General features: G+C 39.5%; 1 protein-coding gene across 7 annotated transcripts; it reads right to left on the reverse strand.

Annotated features, from left to right (window-relative positions):
- Positions 1–1,802: 1,802 nt before the first annotated feature.
- LOC110045072 (noggin-1-like) lies at positions 1,803–22,659 on the reverse strand. Of its 7 annotated transcripts, none has more exons than XM_020750669.2 (2): positions 22,256–22,659; positions 1,803–3,703 (listed from the first exon to the last, which is right to left on the reverse strand). In XM_020750669.2, exon 2 carries the CDS (start codon positions 3,536–3,538, stop codon positions 2,834–2,836), a length of 705 nt encoding a protein of 234 aa, XP_020606328.1. In that variant the 5' UTR covers positions 3,539–3,703; positions 22,256–22,659; the 3' UTR covers positions 1,803–2,833. The 7 variants fall into 7 exon arrangements, with proteins under 7 accessions (XP_020606328.1, XP_020606336.1, XP_020606344.1 ...); XM_020750677.2 differs by lacking the exon at positions 22,256–22,659 and adding an exon at positions 17,863–18,257; XM_020750685.2 differs by lacking the exon at positions 22,256–22,659 and adding an exon at positions 11,749–11,907.
- Between the last annotated feature and the right edge of the window lie 577 nt (positions 22,660–23,236).

A 23,236-nucleotide genomic window follows, 5' to 3' on the forward strand; every position in this document is an offset into this window, starting at 1 on the left:
TTCAGCTGATCTTATACATCATTAAAGTAAAATCTCTGGAAGATCAATAGTTTTGTAGTTCGAATTTTAGTGACGTCACGTGAAAACCAGCCATTGTGGTTAGCAAATGTTGTTCATAGTTCAAATACTGCAGGGAGCGTGACGCAAATTCTCGGAAGTGTAAACTACGTATAATGCTTCGCTAGCTGTTTTCCAGGCCTGGAAACAAGTTGAAATAGAGCAGTACGAAGAAACCCGGTAGACGAAGCAGTTTGATGATCCGAGGGCCCCATAAAGTAAGAGTAGTCCCTCTTTCGCTTAGTCAGTCGTGCTTGACGTGAAAGAAAACCACGAGGAAAATAATGGCTGCGCGAGATCCTGGGGACGAGAAGAGGTCTCGCTTGACAGTACCAAGCGAAAGAGGGACTACTCGAGGTCTAACGGCCCTAAACAGGCTAGCTGTTCGAGGGTCGTTCATATTCAACCAAAAAATAATCGCAGAATCCAAAATAAAACTATCTCTCGAATACAGGCCAGTCCTTCTCGGCGTTGCTTTCCAATGGCTTAAGATCAAAAGAACCCTCTACTATAGACAAGCCGCCAAATTGGTAACCAACGCCGAGAGGAGTCTGGGACAAGTTTCTTAGAAAGAACTTTATTAATGAAAATCGCGGGATCTGCACTGAACGGAGTTCAGCAAGACAAAAGGCTAGAGTTGCTAGACTTTACTATAGATTAGAAACATTTTGATATCAGAAGATGACCACGACATATTAACATATTTGATAATATTCAGTTCATTAGTCCTCTCCAGTTTCTCCCAGAAAAAGCGCTTGTATACAAGGCCCCCAACCATATTGTAACTTTAAACTCATTTGTCTGTTAGAATGTTACCGGTATTAAAGATTATAAAACTAATTTTAAACGTATTGAGGTGACCTTTGATTCGAAGAAGGATTGCAATTCTTTTAAGAAGCGCATGGGCGGTCTGCCCATCAATCTTTAGCTGACTGTCAGCGCACGACCATTGTTTGATCGGAAAAGTAACCCGCGTGCTAGTGGCTCTTAAAAGTACGGTACTGCTCTAAAAACGGAAAGGAGTGTCGCTCTTTGTTTCCGCCCCTTGAGTGATGAACACAAAAGGTACAACAATTCCAATCAAATGTTCCCCCGATGCAGTGTGTGTTTCCTTTGACGTGGTTTTGTGTGTGCGGCTTTTGTCTTTGCAAGTATCCTTACTGACGTTATTTGTATAGGGTATTATTACGAGCTGTGAGCCGCAGGGAAGTTTACTGAGATCATTCAAGTTGCTACCACATGCGTATGAAATGTTCTCACCCAAATAAACACACTGATATCCGTTAATGGAATCTTGGCCTTGAAAAGGAAATATTTATATCTCCACCCCCACAATCAGAATCTAAGACAGCAGCGCTCCATACCTAAAGCATATGTGACTATGTGTTTTCGAATTCACGCTTGTGTGCGGGTCATTTTATTTTTAGCTCCGTTCTTCCGACTGTTGACAATGGCTAACAAAAGGACAATGAAAGTATGGAAACTATTTCTCTGGGAGTTATTAGGGTTCAAATTAAAACTCGGTCAACTGCAAATTCTAGAACAAAGGGAGGTAAACCGTAAGATCAGTTTTAGCAAGACCTTATTAAGTCCTTTATAATCGTTTTCCGTTTTGTTTTTCAAAAAGAATGTATTTTTAGAAGCGCTTCAGAAAAACCCATAACATTTGTTTGCATAGAGACATACAGCTTAAAAAACATAGGTCAAGCCAGCCGAAGAAAGTGAAAGGAAGACAGACAAACGGATAAAATATCATAAACTCTGAATGATTTTAATTAAATCGATTCACTGTTTTTCATACATGTGACTTTAAGAATGCTGTGAGGTAAACAAAACGCGACTAACGGCACTCTAAAGCTGTGCTAATGCTCATAACGTTTTGTCCATCAACATGCCTAGATTTAAGTCGACACTATAATTGGTACACATGCAACTGTGTAGGTAACAGTATCGAAACATAAACGCTCTCTTAAAAATAAATTAAACATTTCGTGGTAAGTTTCCTTTAATAGTTAAGTTCAATCAGCCTCCTCAAGGCCATTCGTTCATTAATTCAAGTTTCTTTCGCAATTCGTGACCGATCTCTAGTATTTCTCTTCTTTCTCGTCACTGTACGCTGTCCATGTTAAAGACAATAGTGGTTTTTAAAAACTTGTTGATTTAGCTTTAGTGGTCCAAAATTGGCCGGAAACGGCTCTCTCTATCTCGCTGCCGATCTACGCGTGTCGGAGACATTAGGAAGTGTGTTTTAAGGCGCAGATAGTACAAAGCGTAAAGTAAACTCAGATGTTCTTTAATGGACGCCATAAGGCGGTGGGATTGTTTCATCATAGCATCTCAATTAGTATACTACCGTACTTTCTTAAAAGTATGTTTAACACCTCTTGAAAAGCGCTAAATACGGCTAAGGTTATTTTACAGATAATACAATCATTTCTTGACGTGCTGTAACTCTAAGCCCGTGAATGAGGTGCGAATTTGTTTATTCTGACCCTGGTATTCAGTTAATTCAACAATCCTGCACGGGACTTTCTGTTCGTTCATGAAAAGGCCACTTAAACGTAACTAACCTGTCAAATAAAAAGGCGCAAATATAAGCAGCAGCTCAAAATCCATTGTTCTATAGTGGACAAGTCCAAGTTCTTCATCTTCTGTGCCTTTTCTTTCACTTATTTCCTTCATTAAAAATCGGAGAAGTCTTTGATTTTAGGTTCGGATTTGTGACCCCACTTGTCAGACAGTGCAATCCAAATTGGAGTACCCCTGACTCCTGCCCTCACTGTGAACACGAACATCTACAAGCGGTAGTCACGGGATAAAGAAACTTCACCCATCTGCATTTTGTATCCTTCCGTTCGGCGAATCTATCCAGGCAAAACCATCGAAGGACTCCCACGCGTTTTTTGCCAGAAACACGGCACCTCATCCCCGATGGAAATGAGCACGTTGCCTTTTTGGAACATTTTCCGACATTGATGTGACGAGGCCAATAGCGTACTCCAAAATCCTCCCATTTCTGGAGCACAGAACAGTGTGACACTTGCCAAAGCCAAAGCTGTAGTTTTTTACTTGCCTTAGGTCCAAGATATCTTTTCATACCGGGCATTCTGAAATCAAGGTTTTTTATTTCTTCCGGCATGCTCTTTACCAGCATCTTACGCAAGAAGTCCTGCTCGTCTGGAATGGTGTCGTTCTTCTTCATCAAAAGCTCTTCTTTGGTTAGCGCAATATATTTTGGGTCAAAGTCAATTCCTAGTTGTGTTTTCATCGCGTCGAGATCAAAGTCGCCTTCTACAGGATCACTGGGGTAGCTTTCAGGCTCTGGCGGTACCTTGAGCTTCAACTTGTCTCTTGAGGGTTGCGGACGGACGTCGGGTTTTAGGTGTTTCCAGGGTTGTGCCTCTGATGAGGTCTGCCAAACAGTGCTCAGAAAGCAAGCAATAACTAGCGTGAATATACTCTTGAACTTAGAGTGTCGCATCTCTAGAAACTTCTCAGTGTACTGTCACGTAGGTTAAGCCTCAGAATGGGAAACTGCGTTGGGCGTTCAAGGCGTTCTTTCGGTCCGTGGAGAGAAGTCGTGATCTTGACAATAACGAGGTCCTTCTTAACTGCTGCTTTGCTTCATGTGTCAACCCAGTTATCACTGTTTCAAACAATCAAATTCAATAAATAAATAAATATCTCAAATTATATCCGACTACCATCAAGTTCTTATTTACTTTGTCTACTTTTGCTCGTCTTTAAGTCTAGACAATCATTGATAGCATTAAATTCAGTAGCTCGGCTCTTTACGTTAACTGCCTCTACCTACATACGTTCACTCACTCGCTATCCGTGTATTCCTTTGACGTGGTGCCGAAAATCGGGTTAGTATCGGAAATGCCCCACAGTTTTGATGAGTTCCGTGGTTTTCAAAATGTTCAAAAAGCTTTTGCCCGGCGCTATGCCATGTTCATTAGCTTGCGTAAGACCAACAGACTTGGCACTGTTAAAATACGTAGTCTTAATGTAACTCGGATCGCAGCCCGACGTCGGCGATACTTATTATTTTGGGTTCATTTCATTTAGTTGCTTTTGGTAATCAGATGAAACGAGGCATCCGGCTTTGTGGTTAGCAAAGCACCGTGCTCAAACCGTCGTCTCTCCTCGGCTTCACTGCGCAGTGCGGTCTGTTCGGCTTTTGCAACATGTTAAATAAAGTCTATCCCAGCAAGGAACAAGGCGCTAATTTATAAGGTTCACGGTGGGCGGAGATCCAGAGAACAGCCTCCAACGGCTTTATGTCAGCTGAACGAACTGCTTTATATGCACGAATACTCTTATCTCTCTCCGGTACTTGTCTATTGTTCCTTGGAAATCCATTTAGGTGCTAATACCTCTAATCCTTTTTTATCGCCAAATGTGACATTTATTAGAGATGTTCTCACTGTATGCGCGCATTCTTGGGCGCTAGATCATGGACTGCGCGAGTTTTCCTCAAATGTGTTTCTTCGCGAATAAAATTGATTGCACCGCAGCTTGGTTAATGAAATTTATACCGTACCCGGTTAAGGTTAATGAGTTTAAGCACCTCCTACGCCTGATAGCAAACCTGAAGCCAGTGATCTGATGACTTGATGGGCCGACTTTTGTCGAGCTTTTCATGAGCTTTAAAGCCTGTTCTGTTATCCATCACGCAGCGACATCAGCTGTCGACAGCCTCCTTTTACTGTGATCCGCCTGATCGATAAAATGCTAATTATACATTAATTGACCGAGATGCAAAAAGCCTAGCATGAAACTCATACATTAACTTAAGAGGGCCATTTTCGAATTTCAAGATGAGGATTTAGATTTCAGAGACTTGTACAAGCCAGTCTCGTGTGAAATAAGAGAGCATTTGAAATCATCATGCAACGCGAAGAGTACAACTGAAATTCTGCTGGCGATTAGCTAGGTGACCAAAACAATCGTATTCCATGATTTAAAGCAAACATCACGATCATCCCTCAGCCGATGCTTTGGGCGTGTCTGTTTCACAGATGTTTCGCAATAAACACTGTTTAAAGGGTTTTGACTTTCCCTTTGCGATTAGCAAGCACCATTCATTAAGCTAATCCCTCTTATTACCACTTATAAACCATTGCGGCACGGAGATTCGCATGAGTCGAACCGTATTTCTTGCGTCCGGAACATGCAGCGCGGGAAAATTAACTGCTCGACGGGTTACCGTGCCACCATTTAAGTACGTCACACCGTCATTGTCACGTTATTATGCTGTGAATAAGATTGCCTACAGATATCTGTTGCTTCCGTTTTATTCGTTGAGCCTTGCTGGTGTAATCTAAATGTGCTTATTGATAACTGTGTGGGTGGCACGAGGTAGTTTGAGAAGTCAATTATGACGTTTAAAGCTCTTCAAGCGTCAGCAACCTCAATTAAAGCGTATTTGTTTTTAATCAATGTGCTGAACATTTTTAAGAAAAGATCTAACGCTGCCCGCCGAAAGAATGTTCGTGAACGTGTGTTGTCACGGTGTTTATACTTTGTGCAGTGTGATTCGTGTGAAATAGGACTAATTGGAAGCTGTTCTTCCCGGCATTACACTATTAAAGTGTCTCGTGACAAAACTTGACACTTTTAATCCGTTGAAACTGTTGTAAAAGATTTTAAAGGCGATTGAAAGATTGAAACCAGGACTGTTATTTTTTCTATTAGAAAACTTCAAATCATTTTTCTGTGCTCATGGTGCATAAAGCTGTCCGCTAAGAGTGACTGAAGTTCATTCGTGGCATGCCGTCGTTTCAATGCGCCAGCATGCTGCTCTTAGCAAGAAACTTTTTAAACTTTTTTTCTAAGCTGATTGTTTGTTTTTGGAGAATTATAGACATAAAAGTAGGATCAAAAGAACAAGAAAAACACAAACAACGCAAAAATGAGTACAACCCTAAAAAAGATGTATACTAGCAAGCATTTATTCTTGACTTTTGATTGCCGGTCACCCAGGTAAGCAATCTAGCGAACAGCAGCCAGAAGTTTTTTCTTTATAATAAGTTGGAGATCTCGATGAATAGTTACTTAGCTGCAGATGTACTTGAAAAGTTTAGCTCAGTACCCCCTTAAAACTACAAGAAGGACATCTACATAGAAAATCAGAGTTGACAACACACAACCAGGCATAAATGTATCCAGTGTCACTCTCTCGAAATCGCAATCGGTTAGTAATCGGTTAGCTAACTGTTAGATGCCGTTCCGCCTTGTACGGTGACCTAAACTGACCGAAACATTTACTGATATCCATGTACCGGCTTTTTCTCCCCCGTTCGTCGGACATCGCTCTGCCTGTTAAAACATGATAGCGTCGAACGATTGGTTTCCAATAGCTTTTCTTTCGTTCGAGGACTCAAATATTGAGGCTAAGGATATGTCGCTGTGTTATTAATCCGTTAACCAAGGCAAAGTTTCAACAATGTTATGTGGTTACTGTCGAAACACAATGGATTTCAGTTCGGCATCAGTCGACACCATATTAACGGAAATAACATCTACCAAAAAATTAATTAACTTACCAAAAATTTACCCCTGTTGAATGCATGAACTTTTCTAAGAGAGGCAGAACTCTATTTCCAAAAATACACCACGCGGCAGCAGGTTCAACTAGGTTAGCAGATGCGGTTAATCAAGTTTCCTTCCGCGCCCCCAAAAGAAGCCGATTTGTACTCTGAAAGTGTATTACCGGTTCAGAGAAGGAAATATCGGTAGATATATAACCACAAAGGCGCGCATGTGCAAACCTAAAGACTGGACCAGCTTAAAGCCAAGTTGGGCCATTTGATTGGTTGCTCAATGGAGTTTGGGATGACGCCTTGAAACAAATACTGTGGTTACGACAAACATGCTATCGACGGCCGGTAAAAGTACCATCCATGGACAGATTAGAACGAAAGCGACTTATGACACATTTCAGCGAAAAAGTTGCCCGGAATCAACCACTCCTTAAGCTTTGCACACGTACTTTTTAAACTAAGGAAGTTCCTTCGATTTCTCTCTTCCCCGCAACGGGGCATAACTGAGTCCTCCCTCCCAAGGGGAGGAGAGCATTCTAAAGTAGAAAATAGAGAGCCTGGTGAGTGAAGAACCCTTTGTGGAGAAGAAAACCAAATGCAGTTTATGACAGGAGTAAGCTCAAGTTAGTATCATTGTCTGTTTTCGTTCAAAATGAAGTACATTGTCAAGTAGAGTAATGATAAAAATAATAAAAAAAACTTATGTAATCAACTAGACTCATTAAAAAATCAATGGCGTGCCATCAAATTTGTCGGTAAAAATTAAATAGAAATACATCAGTTGATCAGTCAGAAGAAGAATTAAATATCACAAACTTGGATTTTAAGTGAAAAGGCTTTAACGTTTCAATTTGAATATGCGCGAACTAAAGACACAGTTAGTAGTTACGCGGACTGGCACATTGCTTTGTGTGCTTGACCCATATCTTTGCATAAAATAAAATCATACTGAACGTGGGACATGCAGCCTAATTAACTGTGTGCCAAGTTTACCATTTCCCGATTTGCCATGCTTACGGTGAAAAAGGAGTATATAACGGGACGAAGTTATTACGGAGATTCCGATGCCTAATAAATCCCTTACATGTGAAAGCGGTTTACTAAAATATTCACTTAGCAAACTAGATATGGTCGCAAGAAATTCGAAAAAGTATTGCAGCTGTAGTGAGAAGCCTCAAGTCGTGTTCTCAGTTTCCCAATTACACGTATTTGTCTTTGAGATCAGGCAACTAAAAGACCGCGGAAAGATCTCCACATAAATGTATGGAAAACTTTAAACAAGACCTTAATACGCACTATAGATTACTTAGAAGAAAACCGCCAAATGCGATTTCCAGAGTATGATATCAACGTTACACAATAACTTACAAACCTGTGTTTTTGAATGAACAGTTTGTGTGACAGCAGCGGAACAGTGGTGTAAGGTAAAATTAAGCACTTATTGACCAGCTCCGTAATATTTACACTTATAAATGTTTAGGAGGGAAGCCGATTTAAAATTCATTATCACATGATTTACATCTTATTAGATTCTTCCGTTTCAACGGGGCACGCCGACCAACAATCGAAAAAGAATTTAATTAAAAAACGCTGTCCCTTGTTAATGGTCGATTAGGTGGGAAGAAGTGATCTTGCCTACTCTCACATAAAATTATCTGAGGAAGTTTGTTATCAGACAATAGAAGAATCCTGAAAACAATCCAGAAATCGCAAGTATTGATGAATAAAAAAAAGATCCAAGCAAGATCCAACCACACCTGTTCTATTTATGTGACTGTATAAAAAAAATTTCAAACTAATTAGAAAAACTGTAATGGAATTATATCTTATCTCGATGTGATTACTCCAATAAAAACAACTGAACATTAAAAGAAACCGACAAAGTTTTACCCCACAGGGCAGAGCGAAATAATCCTCTTTCGTAACGAGCCTAGGTTATACTATAATTATGCAATTCCGATGTTTACCTACAACACGCTCTTGAATTGAGACGAACATATAAATCATTGGTTTGCAATAAGTCTTAAGAAAAATTCCGACGGTCAAGACTGAATAGAGTGGAGTGGAGTATGGCTCAGAACAGATGAAGTCTATACGGACTTTTATTTACCTGTCCGTGATTCTATGAACAGGTATACAGCCATTCTCAGGTCAATTTATAAGAACGACTGTGGTCCCTAAATTCTTAGAATGTAATCTCATAGACAGAGTCTCTTTGCCTTCACGAGCCTTCAGCGGGACTAACACTTATGTGCAAAGTGCACTTTAATCGCTGTTAGTGGTTTCTAGGTTAGGCAAGACTGCTGTTTTCTAACAAAACATATATCTATCTCCTTTTACTTCGTTTAATGATGGCCCCAAAGATTGTTTGGAAAACGAGATCGTTTCCGGTTCTGTGCCTGGAGCTGTACATACCCTTCAGCCGTTAATCCGCATTCTTGACAATATTTCAAATAAAACCGGTGATAGAGAAACCAATGTTGCACTTTGTCATCTTACGTTCATCGCTAAAGCAATAAGCGACGAGAATTTCGCTCCATAAGAGTTTCGTGATGATTTGTTGAAATTTTCAAACATAGATGCACAGATATGATACCAGTGGGTCAAACGTTTGTACAGTAAACTCCATTTCGGCTTGCACCGGACACGTTTAATGTGATTTATTGATCTACCCGTCTATGTCAAGGAAATGTTTATTTGCTTCTGAATTACAATCCTGACACGTGGTGTGGTTTTCACTTATTTTTGCAACATGCCCCCATTTGAAGTGCTTTTTTAATTTTTCTATCAAGGCGTATTTCTTTTCCTGTCAAGTGCATAAAACTATTCAAATAAACTATAGCACGAAAATGGACTTAAAGTGCCTATGTTTGTGTTGGAATCTGAGAACGGTCATAATGAAGTTTCCTAGTTTTTACAGGTGTTGCTTTGTTGCTACACAAAAGGTGTTGTTTGGAACAGATGGTTAGCAGACAACAGGCGGGTTTAAAAAGAAAGTCATGCTTACCTACGCAACCTTTTTGATTTATGATAGTTTATGTTGAGTACGTGAGGCATCATGGACCCTTACAAACCTTTAACAACGGTGATGAAGACGGTCTGTAAACATCAAACTCCAATGATCTGCAAAACCATTAAGCACATGTAGGCGCCTCAAGACCGGTGCTTGGTGTTTGCAAGCATAGTGACTCCAGTGGCATAGCCTTCGAGCCGAGAGGGGTATTGAGGGAGGGGAGAGTAGGGATTCCAAACAATTTTGGACGGGGTGAAATAGGATCCTTGAAGCTCCTCAACCAAAATATGGGTGTTGTCAGAATTTAGCCTTTCGTATTGTTCTGCGCAACCCAGGGCTCTGCGTACAACGTGTGCATTGTCAAGCGCGAAATCACGATGTAATCAATCTTGGGAATGAGCATTGAACGGTTCTGATTTGTCAGAAAATTCAGTGCAATCAGAGATATAATTTGACAGGAGCCTATGACATGGGCCCCTGAATTTGATAATTTAGCGGCAGAAAAGGTCTTCTAAAAACTTTCTCAGCCAAGAGTCTACTAATTAGTTATTGTGTTACTCATTTACCGCAACCGTTTTGGAAAAGATCAAACAAGGAACAATAATAAAAACCAAGAGTTATTTTAAGTAAAATGGGGCGCTGAGAGGAAGATGGGTGAGGAGTAGCTTTGCGTCCCTTTGTCTGGTAGAACAGCAAGAGCTAACTAGTATTCTAAAACATGTTGATAAGTAAATGTCGAAGGGAAGGGTGGAAGGAACGCAAGTACAATCAGCAGTAGTGCAAGTAATTGGAATGTAAATGCTTTTGATCTCGATTTACAAGATGGTTACTTGTTAGAAATTAAGATCTGTAGTTTAGCACCTTCTGGAACGGACCCAGGCCTATTGAAACCTGGCTTGATGTTTTTTTTTCTTGAAGAAATTTTAAAACCGAAAACCTCACCTCCCTTCCAAAATTGCTCTAGCGTGTAGTTTTTCCCTCTGCCTCTAAACAACGTGCCTTAGGATGATTAACGACGACAACCTAATGTTACTTGCATAATCATTTCAGTTAGGTGATTTTAGAAAAGGAAATGCTTTACGCGGCTGTGTTTTGGTAGTTTCCACACTGCCCTGCTGAAGCGGACGATAAACGAAGAAAACCTAATGTTGCTTGCATAATCATTTTAGTAAGGCTACATCAGAAAAGGAGACGCTTTACGCGGCTGTGTTTGGTAGTTTACGCCCTGCCCTGCTGAAGCGTTTTATCGAAAGATGGTGAACATAGAGATTTACCAGCTGCTTCAGGGGAAGGTCAACTGAGCAAAAATAAATAGTAAGCAAACAAGATTAATGTCTCTGGTCTTGCTTAAGGTCAATTGGTCTATTTGATTTGTGGTTAAAAGGAGTAACAAGCGACGCCCCAGAAACAAATGCAATGATTGCGACAAAAACACTATTACAGACCCACATGAAGTACTACCTGTCTACAAAACAGATTAAAACAAATCGACTTATGATATATATATATGCTTAGAAAGAATGTTACCTATCATGAAAGGTGCGTGAATTTAATTTAGCCACTTGTGTCTATCACTCTTTGTGTCGCAAAGGGTAAATTGAAGCACGTCCGAAACATTCAATCAAGCTAAGGAAAGTCCTCAAATTGATTCTGGTCTTAAACGACATTGAAAATTCTTTAACGTAATTAACATCGCAGGCAATTCACTTAGATCCGAAAAAAAGTTAACATTTCTATCTTTTTTGTTTAAAACATTCCTTGTATGCTCTTTGTGATGGAATCTTTTGTAACAAGGCAACCATAAAAAAGTTCCTTTTGAGTCAATCTGAACATGCGTTTAATTCATGATGCTACTCGGGAAAGGCGGGAAATCGCTCTGTATCGATGCAGCGGTAACCCCATGTTTCAACGCACTATTAAATCGTGATCATTTACTCACTAGGCATGAGAAAATGCTAAGGGCACTCTAAAAGAAACAATCGAACGCCAACCGAAATATAATGGACAGCCGCTGGAACAATTGCACGCTTAGGAAGAATTTAGTAAAAGATTTAAAACTAGCGGGTTATCTACAACTCCGTCTGACGAAAAAGGTAACTAATTGATGTAAACAAACACAGCGTTCTTTACCTGACCTCCAAAACAATGCAGTTGCTGGTAGGTAGGTTATATTCCACACTATCAACGTTCTTTGGTGCTAGCTGTCGGTTGAAGTTTCAAACGCCAACCAACAGCACAACTTTGAAAGCGTACGGGCCTAACAGGGGGTTTATATACGGTAGTAGACACTCCAATTGTAATTTATTATGAGTTTCGCATCTATGTCAAAGAAATGTTTATTTGGTCCTATGTTACAGACTAAGCTTAAAGGCGTGGTTTTTTATGTGATTTTTGTAATTCCCACTTGAAGTGCTTTTCTCATTTTTCTATCGAAGGTATTATCTAATAGTATAGTCAGAGGAAAATACTGATTTAATCACCGAAAGAAAAGCGTCTTTGTTTGTGTAGCTGTCTAGGAAAGTGTATAATGACCCAAACCTTTACTTAACGCTTCAGTTACCGACTTCTAGTGAAAATAAATAAACTCTCCAATTAGTGGAACTAACTTAAACATATGGTTAGCAGACCTACAGGCTATTGCATAAGTGTTCGGTTAAAGAAAGACAAAAAGCAAGCTTTCATATTGCATGTTTAGATGCGAAGCCTCTATGACCAATCAAACTTCTCTTCTACGTTCATCAAGAAAATAGGCAAATGTTCGGTAAAGGAGTAAAAAAATAACAAAAGTCATCCTAGTTTTTGATTTATGACAGTTTACGTTAAATACGCGAGGCCTTAATGGCCCTAATAAACCTCATAGCACTGTAATCAAGATGTTTTGTAAACATAAAAATGTAATGATTTACGACGCTATAAAGGCCGGCAAATTCGACGCAATTTACCGCAACCCTTTTCTTTAATGCAGGGGGAGGTGGCGAGGGAAGTCTCAAATTTTCATTCCAGGCAATCTGTAAAGTTGGAGGTCAACAACACCCGAACCTTCATTGTTCTCCGTGTAGCCCTCCAAGCCTTTGAAAGTATTGTTATCACTAGTTATGTAACCGAAACATCAGGAGTTAAATACATTGTTTATAATTAGTGACACACTTAAAAGGCTAAGAGAAATACAATTTACCGGAAACACGGTGCAGAAAAGAGGTAACTTAGTGCAAAAAAAGAAGAAATCTAGCTCAAATACCGACAAAGATTTAAAACGTTAAAACTTACGAAGAACCATCCGACGTATTTTAAAGTTGGCCAAAGATCGCTTGAGGCCTTTCGAAGACAACCGAAAACATTAGAAATGCTAGTCTTCCAAAGTCATTCAAAGACTTCCGAACAGTTCCGAAGATTTCCGAAGACTCGACGATTTTTGAAGTTTTCCTAAGACAACGCGAAGATTGTCGAAGGTCACCTGAGTAATTTTTAGCTATTTTGCAACAATATCGTTTGCGTGACCTCCGCGTAAAGTCCACCATGACCCACCATAAACTACTCTCGTCTTATAATGCAGTCCTCCTTTTACCACTCTCCACGGCGCTCAATTCTTTCTACCTCCGAGTGTAATGTACCCCTGCCGAGATTTTTCCCGTTTTAGGTTTGTTTCTTTCAGCTTACGTGGCATGCCTGTGAACTAAATAGGTTTAGCTAAGCACATTGACCTCTCTATAAACAACAACATTTGAACATTTTTTTCGAGGTCTCAATGTATGCAAGCAGTTCGAGCGACCTCCCAGATGGGACACCAGTAGAAAGTCCCAAGTGGCGGAACCCTACAATATTTGTTGGTCAATAGACCACTTTCGATATATTAAAATTCAGCTTGGCAGTGAGGCTTAGAGAACACAAACAAAGAAAATTGAATGGCTATGTTCATTCATTTCTTTTGTTTGTGTCCTTTAAGCCTCGCTATCAAGCTGAATTTTAATATATCGAACGGTGGCCTATTCCTGCGTAAGCCGTTCATGCGACCACCTGGATAAGACCATAGTACTTGGCCCCGCACGGCGGTCCCCTTCGATTCATGCAAACCAGTTGTTCACCAGGCCCAGCCCTAAAGGTATTTCTCGTGCTTCTCGTAAACAAAGAAAAACTGCCGTCATATTCTTTCTTCGTTAATAAAACACCAGGCTTAGAAACTCAAGCCACAGTTGCCCAAAGTCTTTACTATACACCAATGAATCACGTGTATAGCCAAGCCCCATAATTGTAGCTCCATGTTACAGCTTACTCCACTCTTAAAGAGATTAAACTTCGTGTTCAAGGCAAACAAGAATTTCCGTTAGTTAATTGTCTGATGTCACTTTTTGTCGGGTGAGCTCAGTTGAAATAAAATACACTGAAAACGAACTTCTACTCAACAAAGCCGCTATATCTATTTTGCCACACAGCTATCTCAGGAATTCTTCTTGCAAATTGCATACTCTCTAAATTGAACATAAACAACAGCATCACCTTAAAGCATACGGGAACGACGAGAGAAGGGTTGGCATTTCATACTCAAGTTTTGGACCGCTTCATGTTGAAGGTGAAAAAGTCTCATAGGGCAGGAAAGTAAGAGTCACGTATACTTGCCGTTTCCCGCGCATGTGATGCTTATGACGTTTCTAATATCTCAAGTCTGTGCAATTTTGCAGGGAGCGAAATAAGTAAAAATTCCAAATAGTCAATCGCTTTCAGAACAGATTTAGGCTGATGAAGACAAGAGTAAATCATAAACAAACGCCGTCCGAATCGAATATTATACCAATGGTGTTTCTATCTTTGTCACAGATTACAGCGTGTGTGGCTGACTCAAACTTACTTTATATTTATCATTGTCAGCTTCGGCTCAGTCGCCGCTGGCATATTTCCAACTGTAAAATTAACCTCTCTAACACGTACGTACGATCGTACGACTCGTATGAACTCACCGCAAAGTTCCTGAAGTTTAATACCGTAGAGATAAATTGATTTTTCTAACAAGAATAAAACGTAAATAAAAAAGGGTCAGGGTCGGTGAAATAAACGTAAAGCGCGTAGGGCAGCTTTGAAAACTCACTTAATTTTGATTAGTTTTGTTTGTGACATGAGCCGATTGTCCTGTTGGATTAAGGCTATTAATCAAGTTGACAAGTCTGTGACCGAGAAGTTAATGGAAGAGTAATAGGTCTGCAGATGGTCACTTGCCTTCTTAAAAAAAGACAATTATCAGGTTGGTTATTTGTTGATCAAAAAGTCTGTTGGTTTCTTTATGGAATCGATTTTTTTGAAAACTACCTTCGCGGAACTAATCCATGTTTTTCGCGTGCAGAGAATGTGATTACCAACCCAGGGCGTAGCCGATCTACGGCTAGTAAACAAAATCAAAGTAGGTTAAGGCTGGGTAGTCCGTCTTTTGAAATTTACCTCGTTCTGCTGTACAAAAAAGGAATGTCTACGCTATCAGTTCTGCTACAAAATAAGAATTGAATCCATTCGATCTTGTTCTTTGCATGCAAATGCGTGCCCGCGAAGTCTGCAATCGACTATACCCCAAGGTAATTTTATACTAATTTTGAGTGAATTGGAAATAGGGGATACTGTTTCGATGTTTTGTCTCCTTTGTCAAAGATCAGTCAGGAAAATTAATAGGGAAATCGCTTAACTGAAAGGCCGATAATTCTTTGAAAGTGAATTACAGTTGAAACAGGTGTAAATTAGCTCATTAATTATATCGTTGTAAAAAGCGACTAACCGTGACAGTTGAGATCACGTTACTGGCTAATTCAAAACTGAATTTGAAAACGTCTTATTTCTTGGACCACGCTGCCTCTGCCGCCATATGACTGGTAGATACGTGTTAAATAGGTTTTGAAGGCATGAATAATAATGAACCTAACAAGGTTACGAGATACAGCTTGAGTGATGTCGAGTGAGTGGCGGGCAAGGCAGTGAAACCCGCATGAGCAGAACCTGGTGCCGAATGAAGAACCAACGGTAGCGAAAAAGTATTCCAATTTCAAAAGTTCATTATTTCATCTTGATTAAACAAAGCCGCCTTGGCGACAAGAGCTACACTGGAAAAACGAACGATTGTGAGATGGTTAGAAGCATTGCCATAATTGATCCCCGTTGGAATCCATGTCATTAATACTCTGGGCATGTTTTAACAAATTGAGGCACTCCATTTCAGATAACGAAGACTGAATTGCAAATAAAATAGTTCTTTTATCCACCACCTCTTTGCAATTGAATATTGTAAACCAAAGAAAACATAATAGCCAGCTAGCTGTTTTGTTTTGGCCAGAATCACTTGCAAACAAATCCAGAAGCAAGTCAACACATTGCATTTCAAAGTGCAGACACTACCATGCATCAGGCCACGCCCGACTTACGATAAATGTTTCAGATCTCAAAAACCTCTCTAACTCTCACTATATAAAAACAGCAGCAGAATCACTCCCGAAGTTTGTAGAATACATTTCATGTTTGATGTAGGAAAATATCTCGTTCTCCTAGCACGGCTGATGAGCGTGCTTGGAAAATATCACGGCTCCGGATTTTGCAGTTAACTAATCTCTTCACCTGATATGAGATCACTTTGCCATGGCAAAAACAAACTACTTAAAGAGTGCGTGTCCATCAATTAACAGTAAAAAGGTTTATTTTAGTATATAACTATCAATTCTAATCTGTGTATGCATGGAATATTGCCAGAGTAAATTTTCCGCCTGAAACAAACTGTAACATATTTTTTTCGCGCGGTGTTTGAAGTGGAACGTGTTGTCACGAAAAATCATTGACATCAACTCTTAACTTGATTATAACTGTCAGTAAATAGGTTATTTTGAAAAAAAGTAAGGCGTTTTATTTTAAAAGTAGCATTTGAAGCATATGACAAATTCGAAAAGTTCAAAGTCTACCTAAGACGAATCATTCAGCACACATAATTTCGATCAGTATGGCTTCCATACGGTTAATCGTACAGTCTTATCTTACTTCTTGTGGGGAACAACACCCTGTGAGCGAAGAAGCTGATTTAGGAGCTCGAGTGTCTAAGAAAAAAATGTTATAGTAGCTATATGATCGCAGTTAACAATGTTAATGTTGTCCGCACATTACAAAATCATCACTGAAGCGTCGACCCACGCGCCGAGGATAAACTGAATAAGTTATCAATCTTCGCCTTGTCTGTGATAAGTAAACCAAGCTAATTGTTTGAATTCCACGAAAGTGTCGCTTACAATGGCAAAGTAACTACTCAGCTCTAAATTATAACCTGTCAAAATTCAGATTACCCAGCTTAGGGTGTAAATACTTTGAAAGCACCTAAGGATAAATCTAGGCCGATAAAACTTGCTAGCCTGATTACGAAATTTGTTTCCTATCCAAATTGAAAACAGTGACTTACCACCGTGATAAATGGCTTAGTCGACTTGTTGATCTTTAATTCTTCCGGATTTCCAAACCTCCTGACTTATGATAAATTATGGCCGTAATTACTTCGTCCACATCATGCAAGTAAAACCGAATTGTTTTTACCGAAGATTTTCTGATGTTGTGGCAAGGACTGAGGTGGACAAGTTCAACAGACGGAAAACCGGTTGGTAACAAATCTCACTCAAAGAAATGAGCATTACCTCTTCTAACAGTTGACAGATATAAACCTACTGAAATGTTCGCCTTACTTGCCGATTAGCGCTGTCACGTCAAGAAATACAATGTAGCGGAAAGTGTTTGTTCAGCGCCGTGTTATGCACGCAAACACATCAATGTCCCCTGAGCGTGCATGCGAGTTGCTGTCGAAATTTACAATCGAAGAAAAGATACAAAACTATATATATTTTTTCTGGCATTGAGAGACTAATGAAGAAAACAGGCACATGTGGCTCTTTAATGGCTTCGTTCCCAATACGAAAATGGGTGTGACGTTAAACCTTACCAAAAGCTCTAGGTGATTGTATGATAGGCTCTGCTCAGAGGAAGCGCCGATACATGTGTATAGTAATGGCTCGTGTTAGGAAAGTTAGTAGCCGCTCGACCAATTTAGGGTAATTAAAAGGCGACCCATTTTCAAAACGTCGGGGGTTCTCGCAGCCTTGAATAGCTTGATTCTTAACTCAGTTTGGATTGCAATTTCATAAGCGACTTGTCCCCTGAGAATTTCTTTTAAACACTTACGCCTTTCGCCTGCCGATGGAATTAGTAAACAGTTAAAGAAAGAGAGGCATGTAAACGGCTTACCTTTAAATGTACTTGCTTTGGTCGATAGAATTTGCGTAGCTTGCTTCAGATTCGCAGCTTCGTCTACGCGCGGAGTTGGCGGTCAGTTTAGCACGCTGCTCTAAGTAGGAAGCGCTTGAATTAAAAGTTCTTGCTAATTGGTCACAGATGCTGGAATTTGGTTTTTGACCTCCCTCTCACAAGAAGTCGCGATCAGCTTTTCCCAGTATTTCCGTTTCTCACCTGTTTTATCTTAAGTTCTTAATGAATTCATTCAGTGGGTTAGCAAACAGTGGTTATCATAAAACCTCTCATAGCATTAACTGTCTTATGGTCTCTTAATCATGGTTCACATAACGTTAAAAAAACCGTTACCTCTTCAAAAAAGAAAAATTCATGAACCCCATTATATTGGAGGAGGGGTTTGCTGCTAACTATAAATTGACAGCATTCATTAGAATTCGAGTTGAGATAACTGCTATGTTAGCTTCACAGACTTGCTGCGGTAAATAATCTGACACAGTTTGAGTAAAACGTGTTCTAAGCTGGAACAGCTGTCCCCTAAGAATGAAATCGAAATGAAGTGGACTTTACACTTTCAACCACAACCACGCTGAAGTGCTTTCATGATTTTAGAGCTGATTCTCATATTGCCAACAGGTTTCCCCTGAGGTCTGCCAAGTGAAATGCTTGACAATATTCATTAGCCAGATGAAAGTAAAAGTAGAAAGTATTCTCTCAGTTTAAGTAAGTTTTGAAATCGGCTTTTTCTTGTCTGATCAATGCCATAGTGGGGAGGCGTCTTAAAGCTTAGCATTGAGCTATGCATTAGAGCTGTGTTGCATTGTTTAGACAGACTTGCATCATCTCGGTTTTATTCCTTTTAGAAATATAATTTAGTCGAGGGTAAGTTCCTTTTGAGGAAACGCCTACTAGCTCTGCTATGACATAAAACGTTATTACAACTAGCTTTATAATTTTAACCAAAAAGGAATAATAGCGGAAATTGCGTGGTAGCAGCCACCAGTTAGCAGTTCTAACCTCTGCAGTTTGCCTTAATCTATTTTCCAGAAATTGACAAATATATTTAACCTTCAACACATGAAGAATAACAATGACAGTTCAATAAGTAATTATAAAAAGATGAAAAACCCATTATACCGAGGAATTTGATATCGTGTTTTAATCCCTCTTTATTCCAAACTGATCACGGATCAGAGAAATGCTAAGCACATGCAGTTTCAATGTTGCAAGACATAATCCCAATTTGTAACATGGTTAAGCCAGTCAAGTCAAGAGCTGGGTGTAACTTGGTGACATTTCTGATGTATAACAGTATCTACTACTAAATGAAATAATGCTACCCAGGGGGAGACGGTGGGATACTGTAGTACCATGCGGAAACGGAATTCTGTTTTTATTCGAGATTATTCCGATGTTCCACTCAAGGTCTTCTTGTTAATTTCTTAGAATTGGTCGCTCACGCAATTTTAGCTAAATTAGCCAGAAATATATCGATATATTACAAACTAAAAAATTAGCCATTTCCGAATTGCTGTTGCCTCTGTTTAAAAGCGAGTCTTGATGCACAACCTTTCATATGGAAATGAACTTTTTCTTTGCAAATTTTCGAAAATTTAAGGTGGCTCTGATCCCCTTCACATAATTTTTTCAAACTTTGCAAAACGTTGCATTTTATCATGCTTATTACAATTCGATTATAAAAAATGGGGTCATCGAGCTCGTTTTTGAGTTATAAGCGCTTAAAGCTAACATTAAGGGTGTTTTTAGCAGTTTGTTGCTATGGTAACCTATAACATAAAAAAAAAGGATGACCGCAACTTGTTTACCAATGATTGGGAATTTGTATGATACCATTATTGTAGCATCACTTGGTAAACAGTTGTAGAATTCATCGTTCAAAGTATAGCTGTTAGAAAAGTGCTGGAAACTGTTGCCAGCCTCCTTAAGTTGCAACTGAAATCAAGTAATCATAGCGGTGTAGCTGTTGAATTTTAAAAGTCAATTTGGTAAGTCTTCTTGCTGCTTCTTTAGTTTTGGAATGTTTCAGGAAGAGTTTCTTTCAAGTTTTCAGTTAGTTTGAAACACAGCCCAGAGTATAACAAACTACCATAAAACGGCCTGTAAAACATGTAAGGCTATTGTATGATTCAGAAACCACTATTAACTGCCATATTGTGTACAGCATATCCACTTTTTTTACATTCGCAGTACCCTCACTCTTCCACTTCAAGTGCTCTACGCTCCCCCTCTAAGTACACCCACTCTCCAAGCACACCCACCCCTGAAGGAAAAAATGCACTCAAACGAGACAAAATCGTGATGGTTAAGAATGAGATAGGTTGAGACGGATTACGATAACGAACTTATAGTCTGACTATTTTTGGCGATAATCACCTGTGCCCTAAGTTAAAAATAGCAATGGTCATTTATCAATTACAGTTTAATCTCACTTTAAAGAAAAAGCAAAGAGGATCTCTGGAGGAAAAGGAATCTTTGAACTGCTTCTGCGAAGTCAAAGGTACTTTTGTCAATGTTAAGCACACCGTTTGCCAAAATACTTGTGGGATCATTAATTGGTGATCCTCAGCTTCATTTTTTAAGAGGGTTTGGATGGGGTTTAACAGCATTATAGTTGAGAACTGAACAAATTCATAGTGTCATCTTAACATAAAGCTGACATCTGGAATCTTCAAAATTTCCTGACAGATGAAGAATGGACTAAAACTTTAACTGATAGCCGAGAAATCACCGAAAATGTAATAATAAAGAAGATCCACACCCAGCCCATCCAGATACTGAGGTAACACGCTGAACCTATGTGATCACTGCCAGGGTTGCAGATAACAGGCAAACCGAGGCACCTGTCTCGGTCATTTTTTTCTTTTCCGGTTGCATTTTTTTTTGAAGGGAGGAAGTAAAAAACTGCTAGCAAACAAACAAACAAACAAACAAACAAACCAACCAACAAACAGATAACATTGCCTCAGTCATGAGGCAATGTCCTGTCTGCCATCTAACGCGACGCCCGTTAAACATACGTACCAGATTTCGGGGGGTCTAATCTATGGTGACCCAGTCAAACGAGTGTGGTCAAACATCACTTGAAATTCTTCGTACGTTTTTTCGTGGAAGTATCACTATAATGACTGGCAGCAGTCCGATCATTTTAATTGTATTTTGTGACAAGACCCCCATGGCCAGTGATATCAGAAGGTCCACTGACAGGGTTATCCGGTCTTAATATTGTCAAGGTCATTATCGTCATCATTGGATAATATGTCGCAGGTCGGGAGTTATTTTTGTTATAGCAAAACAATTGTAGGTGCGCCTCGGGTTCTCGAGATGTTCTGTTTTTGCTTAGTAGCTCTGTGTTGATTGAATATTTATATAGCGAGTGCTGAGGCTAATTACATGACGAGTGAGAGGGCGTCAGTCCCATTTCCCAGTGATTAACAATAAAAAAGAGATATGTAAACCTTTCATGTGCAGACGTAGGGCCTTGTTGCCAATTTCCCTTCTTCCATCTTGGATCTAAATTACGGCATGTGAAAGTCTTTTCATTCGTTCTTGGTAAAATAACCATAAAACATGCCCAACACAGTACATACCGTCGTCGACCAGAGGGAACAAAGAATATCGAATGAACTAAAAATCCTCATGAGAGGTTGAGATAAGCTAATTCTTTTTAAGTAACTTATAGCTAAGCAACTTACACGGTAGCAGTCAGTTCAGGATTTCAAGCAAGCGATCAGATAAAAAACAGCTGTTTTATAACAGTATAGATACGTTTAGCCTTGTCTAGTGAGAGTTTTTTTAGACGTTCAGCCTGTTTCTGGTAGCATTCTTTTTATTTCTCAGCATTAGAAGATTAAAACTATTATCAAAGAAACCTCTACAAGCCGTTTATAACATACGATAGAGCTCGGTTTTCTGCCGAGTGGCCCAAACAGGTTACATACTGATAACTTCTGCAGGAAAATGAGGCTAAATAGAATTTTAGCGGCGAAATCAATGTTGAAATCAGTAGGTTGTGAACTTTGACGACTGTAGTTTACTTTCCTGGCACGAAGTGAACTTACGCAATGTTGCGTTTTCGAAAAGCTTAAGAGAGCGACGATAAGCGGAGCGTAGAAGTAGATTATATATTTTTTCAATTTCGTGTTTTACTTTTCGCTCTGAGACTGTAGAGAAAGAGGGTTGGACGTCATTGTAAGCTTCTAAGTCTTGCGGAACTTAGAGATTTAAGTGATGCCATACTTGAATACATTACCAACATTTTTCTATTTCGAATTCCGCCAACTATTATGAGATCGAGAACTTTTTAATGAAAATCGCGTGAAACGTCATTGAGGTGCAGAAATCATAAAGTATCAATACAGTATGTGCTTACCTTTAAATGAATTGTTGTTGTCCTAGACCCTTCACTGGAGAAGAAAAAGGACTTGAAATCAGCAGGACAATTGATCACTGAGCGTTCCAATCAATTTGCAGCTGCTTTACAGGTTACGCACCACTCTGGATACCTCTATTAAGTGATCTCCTCTGGCAAATGATCACAATTTGAGAAAATGGTATGCACTGGGCTGCAGCCCCCTAAGATCGGGCCGTATGGGATTATCTTTAATACGCATTAAACATTCCTTAGCCGTGTGAAAGTTATTCCTTCATTGCTCTCCGAACGTATTTTCCACGGATAACGTTTGCCCAAACAAGGAAGACCGCCCGGTTTCGCTGGTAGCTTTTTGGAGCAACTTGTCTGACACTCTTGAAAATGTTGATCAGGACATGGCATTCTTCGTGCGAAATGAGGCTTCAACAAGGTGTTTACATCTTAGATAAGGTTGGCACTGATAGTTGTCTGTATCTACACGTTAATCCAATCTATATTGGAACAGTGAACGATTTTTATGCCTTAGGCGGCTGACCTTTCCATGCTAAGCTGTAATCCCGCGATTCTCATTAGAAAGAGAACATGCGTCTTCGTTCAATTTCTCTGTTTCATCCATGTTTATTATCTGTAAAAAACGTTCAAATAACGTCTGCTTCTCACGAGGCTGATGTACGTAAGTTATTCGCTTTCATAGTTTTGATGTAAACTTATTACATCCCACGCACTTTTTAATTTATCACTGCGCATTTTATCACCATGCCTTAAATCTGAGATAAAATTCCTGTACCCACTAGAGAGGATTTTATTATTTTGACCATATCTCTTTAGCAGGTTGATTTTTTTTTTGTCGGTAGCAGCAAAAAGGCTCCTTGTTGCCGACTATTTCTGTAGGTGTACTTTGACAGATCGACCAGAAGGACAACATGTTAAAATAGCTTAATTTTTACCATGTTTTGGTTGGAAAAAATAAAGAAAACAAAA

Source organism: Orbicella faveolata, unplaced genomic scaffold (assembly GCF_042242905.1).
Source record: "Orbicella faveolata isolate gen_17 unplaced genomic scaffold, um_ofav_v1 contig_2, whole genome shotgun sequence".
Lineage (NCBI taxonomy): Eukaryota > Metazoa > Cnidaria > Anthozoa > Scleractinia > Merulinidae > Orbicella > Orbicella faveolata.

Excerpts from the sequence above, each read along its gene's own strand:
- LOC110045072 (XM_020750669.2), bottom strand. The coding sequence starts at position 3,538 with ATGCGACACTCTAAGTTCAAGAGTATATTCACGCTAGTTATTGCTTGC.